Source organism: Dasypus novemcinctus, chromosome 23 (genome assembly GCF_030445035.2).
Source record: "Dasypus novemcinctus isolate mDasNov1 chromosome 23, mDasNov1.1.hap2, whole genome shotgun sequence".
Taxonomy (NCBI): Eukaryota; Metazoa; Chordata; class Mammalia; order Cingulata; family Dasypodidae; genus Dasypus; species Dasypus novemcinctus.
In genome coordinates, this window is record NC_080695.1 from 70,024,102 (window position 1) to 70,032,696 (window position 8,595).

The following is an 8,595-nucleotide window of genomic DNA, read 5'->3' on the forward strand; positions in this document are numbered from 1 at the left end:
AGGCACTATCAGGGAAAATTTTCACCTCTAGGGCTTCCCATTGGCCCCTGTACCTCACTTGGACCCTCAACCCCCTCCCACCAACTATCATTTCACTGCCTAGGAGAGTTCTGTATAAATTCAAGTCCCCCCCTTCCAGGGTTGGGCTGAAGTTTCTCTTCAGACCCCCCCTCTGTTTGGGGAGCTTCCCAATAAATTCTTTCTCTGCCTGTGGTCATATCGGTCTCCATGTCGCAGTAAGCGTTGATTTTCTGCAACAATTACCTCAAAATTAAGGATTTCTGTTCAGTGAAGTTCAGAATATACTAAACTGGACAAAAAGGTTTGCATTGTCTACAACTGGAAAAGTTTATCTAGACTATACTAATATGTAGTGTTGCAAACAAGCAAAACAAAATAAAAAAATCTAAAAGAATACTGGGTAAAGGGTATGAATAGACAATTCACAGAAAGAGAAATAAAATTAGCTAACACATTCACAAAGAAATGTTCAACCTCACTACAAATCCATGAAATGCCAGATAAAGTGAGATACTGTTTTATACCCATCAGCTTGACAAAAATTAGAAAATCTGATGATACCAAGGTAGTAGCAAGGACATTCTTAGCTAGTGGAGTGTAGATGGCTACTGCCACTTTGGGGCAATCTGCTGGTACTTAACTATGTCCATCCTTATAACCCACTATAGGGTTTGTGTATCTCTATATATCATAGACTCTCTCCATGTTCATTGTAGCATTGTTTGTGAAAGTGGGAAATTAAAGGCAAGGTAAAAGTTCATCCATAGTGGAATGGATAAATATAGTGTGATCGATGCATACTCAGCATTAGAAACTTTAAATAAATGCATACATAACAACATGAATTTATCTTTAAAAACATAACAAAAACATTCTGAAAAAGGAGTTAAAAGGTAAGAAAAAAAAGCTGTAGCTCTCCCAATATACACCTCAATGATGAAAATTAAGGACATTTAAATACACAAAACCATGTTTTATAGGGATATACATTTATCCAATCACTTCTATAAAACACACATTAGATTGAGTAAGTCCCTTGGTAAAATGTAGGGAAATGAAAGTTGAGGTTGGGAATGAAGTGAAAAAAGTAAATAAAATAAAACAATTTTTAATTGAATAAGAGAAGTCTTCCACAGACCAAAGATGACAGCGTGCAAAGAACTGAGTAGAATTACTGCTCACTTGAAATTTTTAAATAAAATTCTGTTTTTCATGAGTGGAACATCTTCCTTTGGTCTAGGACTGTACCAGGGTGGAGGTACGAATTTGCGCTGGGAAAATAAGACGGATTCAAGATCAGAGCATCGTGGGCACAAAGCAGACGCCCTGCCAGAGCTACCGTCATGCACATCCAAAGCCTGTGCTTCCCAGGTCCGCGCGCATTCAAACGTCTCAAATATAACACGTCAAAACTCTCTATTCCCAGCCCTCTAAATTGTGGGGGTCCCACAATTAGCTCCATCCTTCCCCTCGTTAGATCAATAACCCTCACGTCAGCTTCAAACTCTGCTTTCTCTCACTCCATGTCCAAGCCATCAGCTCTACCTGAAAAGTAGATCCAAAATACAACCACTTGTTCTGCTCTGCTCTGGTGGACCAAGCCCCCATCAGCGCTCACTCCTTGGCCTCTGACAGTCCCACACCCAGGAAAAACAGCAGGACCACTCAGGGATCCAGAAAGGTCCTTCTTGCTCTGAATTTTTTAAAATTTTAGCTTAAAATCTTTGTAAGTTTAAAAATTTGAATTAAAATATTCATTCATCTTTTACATTTTATAAATTCTAAAGGTAATGCAGGTCACTCTAAGATATTCAAACAACACACATGTATAAATTTAAAAAAAATGAAAGGCCTCCCCTCCCCAGCCCACTTTCCACTCCTACTGGTAGCTGATTCTTTCTCTGTTTCTCCTTGACATTCTTCAATATATGCCAACGTACATATGTAATAAGTGTGTATATGTGTGTATATGTAGAGGTCTTTTGCTAAAATGGGAACACATTATGCAAATTGTCCAGCAACTTGTTTTTCACTTCATCCTCCTAAGACTAAATTCCTCCTTGTTGGACAAGCAGATCTGCTCATTCAAGCTGCTGCCTAATGTTCCGTAGTGATGCCACGATTTCCTTAATTCCCCTCCTGATGACATTTGAGTTCTCCAGTTTTCCATGTATGGACCTTGGAGGCAATAGGCCTGGTTCCAGCAGCCACTTGACACCTCTGGGCCTCAGGTCCTCTCTTGTAAAGGGGAATAATAACATGGACCTGGTGCGCCAGTCGCGATGCTGCTTGTGACCTGGGAGCATGAGGGTCCTGACGCTGCACGACCTGAGAGCAGGAGAGGCCGCGGGACAGACCTCGCCCGCCCCTGAGGCCCCCAGCCAGCACCCGGCTCTGGGTGCCAGTCTCCCTTCCTGAGCTTCTTCAGGATCACCCATAAGTTACTGCTTTCACACAGCCTGGCACGAGTGTCCAAGCCCCACTTTATGGTTTACGTTAGAGTCGGAAATAGTTGCAGTCCACATACCCTCACCCCCAAAAAAACCCCTCCAAGGAGACTTTTCAGAAAAGAAGTAAACACTGACATCTTATGCAGTAGAGACCCTGTTTGGTTTTCATTCACTAAAATTATGCTTCACAGGTTATGAAGAGGGGGTGGGGCCTGTGGGTGTGGCCCCCTGCCCGGCCCCCTAGGGTACTAAGGGAGCCCTGCCTTGGTCCAGGGAGAGCAGCAGTGGCTGAAGTCACAGCTCTGAGCACCCAGCCACCTGTACCACTTCCCCTTCTGCGTGTTGAAGGAGCAAGTTAGAAAAATTAAATAAGTCCTAATTATTTAAACAGCCCAGTTATTATCATTGCTCTGATTAGGGATCTGCCACGGGGAAGGGTGAAGGAAAGAGGCAGCCTTCAGGGACCGCCTTCCTGGGCCCCAGCCACTCCACTGGTGCTAATTGCCTGGGGGGACGAGGGCCCCTCTGGGCTCCTCAGGCTCAGCCAGGCCCAGCCTGGCTTCAGGTGGCCTTAGGGGACCAGGACCCGCCCTGGGGATAAAAGGCTGCGGGCCCAGCCCTGGAGCAGGCGGCCGCCCAGCTCCCTTCGGATTGCCAGCTCCACCTCCCAGCACAGGGAAGGCGCCTTGGGTTGGATCCTGAAGCTAAAGGTACGTTTCCACCAGCAATTCATGGGCTTTTGTTCTGGAGAATCCAGGGTGTTGGAGAGAGGGGCAGAGAGGAGAGCAAGACAGGGAAGGAAACAGCAGAGATGGGGACAGTGGCCAGGGCCTTGGAAAGGCTCTGATTTCAGGTGCTGCCTTCAGGGGAGGTGGGCGGTCCTCCAGCCGCGGGACCAGAGGCCTTTCCTGCAGCGGGAGCAGAGGAGGCAGCACAGCCACTGCAAGGGCAGGGGTGGTCCCCAGCAAGGAGGGCAGCACCTTTAACAAAGATCCCCTTAGGATGGTCCCGGAGGGGCCCTGGGATTCTTCACCTGCAGGAACCTCCTGTGCCCGGAGCCCTGTCCTGGGGACAGACCCCCAAGCCCAAAGGAAAGGAGCCCCAAGGCTGAGGTACAGCCAGCCCGGCAGGCAGGTCTCGAAGCCACCCCCTTCCTTTCCCCTTGCCGAAGAGTTTAGCTGTATTTTACCAACCTGGAGGCCTCCTCCCACCTGCCCCTGCTTATGCCCATGTTTGTTTCTCAGAGACAAGGAGGGCACCTGACCAGCTCCCTCTCGACTTTAAAATCCCATCCTATAGTGAGGACATTAACTGGAGGGGGCGACGCAGCACACCTCCTCGTGCCCTCGCTTTCTGAGGACGACTAACGCCTTCCCCTGCATTCACAAGGTCTGTTTCCTGCTGTCCCTCTTCTCTAAACATCAGCGCGTCCCTGATCCTTCCCTAAGCGCCAGGCAGAGCAGGCAGTCCTCGCCTGAAGCAGCAGCCCCAAGCAGGGAGCGGCTCAGGCCCTGCCCCAGCCACTCCTCGAGGGTTTGCGCCCGGGGTCCCCGCTGCCGGGCTTGTGGGGAGACACGACCTTGATGTCTGTGCCTTTCACCATGCAGAGTTTGTGGTGTTGAATTTTTGGACGTTTAAAATGTACCCCTATGCTTTCGGTCCTTTTTCTAGTTTGTAAGTCCTTTTCCCATGAGAAGTGCCACCTGGCTCAGGCCTCCGGCCCGGTCAGCCAGAATTCTTTCCCCAGTCAGAGAACACGTTCTCAAGGAGCCTGGGTTGGCTTCCCTGAGGCTAGCATCAAATGTAGGCTCCCCTCCTAACAGCAGTAGCTTCCCTGAATGAGGCATTGTAACTTTGTAACTTAAATTTTAATATTTTTAGACTTTGGTGTCCCGTGGGAGTAAAAATTTTCAAGTTTATTTCAACTTCGCAATTTTTTCTTTTATAAGTCTTGAACTTAACGCTTTGAAGATGCAAAGTACTCTATTTCTAATTCTTGGATTCTAATGTTTGGGAGGGGGGGCTCCCTGTGCACTTAGCTAACACCTTAATCTTTCTATTTGAGAGGTTTTGATTGTATTCTCCCTCTACCTTTACCCTTCTACGCATAATTTATTTATATTTTTAATTTTTATTTTGTTTTGGTTCATACCTGCCGTACTGCCACAATATCATCCTACTTTGAAAACCATATTCCTAACTCTGACCTAATCATCAAGAAAATACTCACTAGGAACTTAAGTGCAAGATAGTCTGACACAAACAGAACCATCAGGGATATCACTGTCAGCCATGTCCAAAAGAGGAAATATTTTAAAACAAAATACATCTACAAAACCTCTCTATTGGTTACTGGAATGTAAGAGTAGGTTTATTGTTTTCTTTTGTTTTTATGATTCCCTTTCCTAATTATGTTTTGCTTGGACTAATATTCAAAGCAAGGCTTGAATTCTGAGAACATGCGTCCCACATGGAGAGCATCAGCTGTTCAGAACAATCTCTGGGATTGGAGAAAGCCAGGATTTCAGATCTGCTGTGGCTCTTCCATGGGTGGTCAGTTGAAAGTTGTGAAGTTCAGGGGAGAAAGGAGCAGGAAACTGGGCAAAGGTGGGCAATTAGAATACCTAGGATTCTCTTTAAGAAGCGAGTCTTGGCTGCTTCTCTCATTATCCCAAACGTCCAAGCCAAACCTATAGGCAGGCAGAGGTGGGAGCCATCAGTGCATCCATCACACACGGGTGATTCCTAGAAAATATTTCTGTCCCCAAACAATTCTCCATTCAGATGCTCTCATACCCAATTTGCATTATAACTGGTGCATCCTTTGAGATCAATATTGCCCCCTCTAGGTTCCTCTTAAAATTCAGGTACTACTGGATTAATTTAACATCCCCAGATTATGAGAGAAGTAGGAACCAGAGGGGAGACCCTTTAAAAGAGGAAAAGTGCCCTGAAGAGGAGGCAGGCTGCTGAATGCAAACTTGCAGTTGAAGTTGTGTTGGCTTGGGGAGTTTGTCAAACTCAGGCCAAGATTCTAGCTTGTCTGGGCATTTCCTCCTTACCTTCTGAATACCTTGGGTCAACAGTTTCTCCCAGGAATATCCTTTCCTTTTCCATCTTGGCTGATTCTTGCCTGGACTAATCATTGCTGAGTAAGCCCAGAGCAGGGACTGGACAGAATTCTGGACTTCTTAGCATCCCTGAGCAGCAGCAAAGCAGCCACCACCCAGAGACCAAAGAATTCATGGAAGAAGACAAACAATGTCTGTCTCTCTGTTTCTTTCCCTAAGAGGATGCAAAATGATGAGCATTTCAAATGGCAGGAGGTAGTATGTCAGGTATCAGGAAGAACTTCTGAACAGAAAGATGAGCTGATTATCAGAGTGGTAGCTCAGTTCCTCAGCTCCCTTAAGTCCTCCATGAAAATAATAAGTCATCACCTCTTCTTAAGGTATGAGGTAGAGGTAAGAAGGGAGGTTGAAAAGTCCTCTGAGATTCCTGTCATCCCTGACTCAATAGAAGGACTCCGTTGCTGACCTAAGGAAACAGACAATTAGAAGAGATTTCCTTCCTTGACTTCTGGAGGTCTAGTATTGCTGCTACTTATTGATGCAAAGAGCTACTCTTGGGAGCTTTGGCCAAGTGATATGACCACGACTTCCCAACCTCATGCACATATCCAGCTGAGCACACCTGCACACTGTCCTTGAGGAGCATGTCCCATCAAGCCTACTCTTTGGGTACAGCTGCCAGGGTTCCTGTGGGGCACATCAAGGTCCAGAGAAAGAGGCAGAGCATTCCCTACCAATCCTCAGTGTTCAGTCAAGTCCAAGTGACCCAAGGACTATTTCTGTTTTGTTCTCAGATTCATCTGTTAGTCAAGAGATCTAAGATACTGGGAAGGGACTTGGTATGGTGTTCAAAGGAGCCTGGCTCCTGGCTTAGAAGAGGAGATGTAAGTGGCCCAATATTAATATAAACTATTTGTGTTCACGAGATGTTAAGAATTATTCCATGGTTTAGAGGTGGGCATGATAGCTGCCTACATCAGAAATCAGGGATCTCTCTGGAATTCTCTAGTTTCTTTTAATAATTAAAAATAAATATTTTAATAATTATGGATGCCCATTAACTTAACCCCTTTTTGTATAAAACCTTTTTTTTATCATTAGCCTTTCCAAACTAAACATATATGGGCTTGTCTGAAGTTTTGCTTCTTATACATGTATGTCCTCTTTGCTCATATATTCTCCTATTCTATATTTGGTGACCTACATCTATGTTCACTCTTTCCATTATTTACATGATTTTATACTTGCATGTTTTCCTCAAACTTCATCATTCTTGATCAGAAGTTTTAACTGGAAGGGGAAAGGTAGAGAAGGGAGAGGATGAACTGTACCAGAAACTCATGGGGAACTTTCCCAAATGCAATATGTATTCTATCCCTACTCTAACCTTATCAAATATGGGAAAAGGCACATTTTGAGAATTTCTGTTTCTAGTCCTCATAGTCAAATTTCTTTACCATGTTGGAAACCATTGTTCTGCTGTGAAAAGCTCTGACCTTTCTGTGCTATCTTCATAGAGCACTTCCTTCATTTTGATGATAGTTCATAGTTGTCATTCTGGTGGAACACAGTTTCCATCCATTGTGGAACAGATAGCAGTTGAGGATTGCAAACAACATAGTCAATCATTAGAATTAACCTGGTACTTAACTAGGAAACTTGGAGATCTATTAGAGTTTCCCTGATGCAGATTCTTCTTATCCATAGCTTCTTCTTCACTTGCTTTTCTCCCAGCAGTTTTCCCTGGACAGACTCCTCAAGGCACTGAAAGCAACCAGTGATGGAGGGTGCCAACAGCAGTTCCTTAGAGGCTTTCATTCTGATGGGTATATCTGACTATCCCCAGCTGGAGATGATTTTTTTTGTAGCTATCCTCATTTCTTACTTGCTGACCGTACTTGGGAACTCCACCATCATCCTGCTTTCCCACCTAGATGCCCGACTCCACACACCCATGTACTTTTTCTTAAGCCATCTCTCCTCCGTGGACCTTGCCGTCACGACTAGCTGCATACCCCAAATGCTGATCAATTTATGGGGCCCAGACAAGACCATCAGCTATGGTGGCTGTGTCACCCAACTCTATGTCTTCCTTTGGCTAGAGGCTACTGAGGGTATCCTGCTTGTGGTGATGGCATTTGACCGCTATGTGGCAGTTTGCCGACCCCTGCACTATACCATCATCATGAACCCCCGGCTTTGCTGGCTGCTGGCTGCCATTGCCTGGTTGTGTGGCCTGTGCAACTCTGTGATCCAGTCAACATTCACTGTCCAGCTCCCGTTGTGTGGGCACCAGAAGGTGGACAATTTTCTGTGTGAGGTGCCTGCCATGATCAAAATGGCCTGTGGAGACACAACTCTCAATGAGGCTGTGCTCAACGGAGTCTGCACCTTTTTCATTGCCATCCCCTTGAGCATCATCCTGATCTCCTACTGCAACATTGCTCAGGCGGTGCTGAAGATTCGCTCAGTGGAAGGACAACGAAAGGCCTTTAATACATGTCTCTCTCACCTCATTGTTGTGTTCCTCTTCTATGGCTCAGCTATGTATGGGTATCTGCTTCCAGCTAAGACCAGCAATCAGGACCAGGGCAAATTCATTTCCCTCTTCTACACAGTGGTGACGCCTATGGTGAATCCCCTCATCTACACTCTGAGGAACAAGGTGGTGAGGGGGGCACTGCGACGGCTGCTGAGGAAGGGAAGGGAAGTAGGCTGAGACAGGCAGGAACTGCTCCATCATATAATGTCTCTTCATGTCTATATACTTTTTCTTATTATCTCTCTAGTCTGGTCAACATGAGGCCTACTGACCTTGACATGTTCCCAGGATCCCTAAGCTGTCTGGGCATGCTTAGTATTATTTAAAATGTTTTTATACTTATTTACCAAAACACCTACTGTGTACCACAGATAACAGGGTTGGCATGTGCCCGTTCAAAACCCTGATGTTATTGACAGAGCTGAGGCCTATCGCAATGTCTCTGTGTCCAGTGTCCATGTGGTATTATACTTTAGAGTTCTATACCTCTCTAAAGAAATCACCTTCACTT

At 45.5% G+C, this 8,595-nt stretch overlaps 1 protein-coding gene across 1 annotated transcript; it reads left to right on the top strand.

Moving 5' to 3' along the window:
- Positions 1-7,322: 7,322 nt before the first annotated feature.
- On the top strand, positions 7,323-8,261 carry LOC101416969 (olfactory receptor 2C1-like). The gene has a single exon (XM_004474354.1). It carries the CDS (start codon positions 7,323-7,325, stop codon positions 8,259-8,261), a length of 939 nt encoding a protein of 312 aa, XP_004474411.1.
- The last annotated feature ends 334 nt before the right edge of the window (positions 8,262-8,595 follow it).

What these genes read in the sequence shown, in the direction of transcription:
- LOC101416969 (XM_004474354.1), top strand. Translation starts at nt 7,323, where the DNA reads ATGGAGGGTGCCAACAGCAGTTCCTTAGAGGCTTTCATTCTGATGGGT.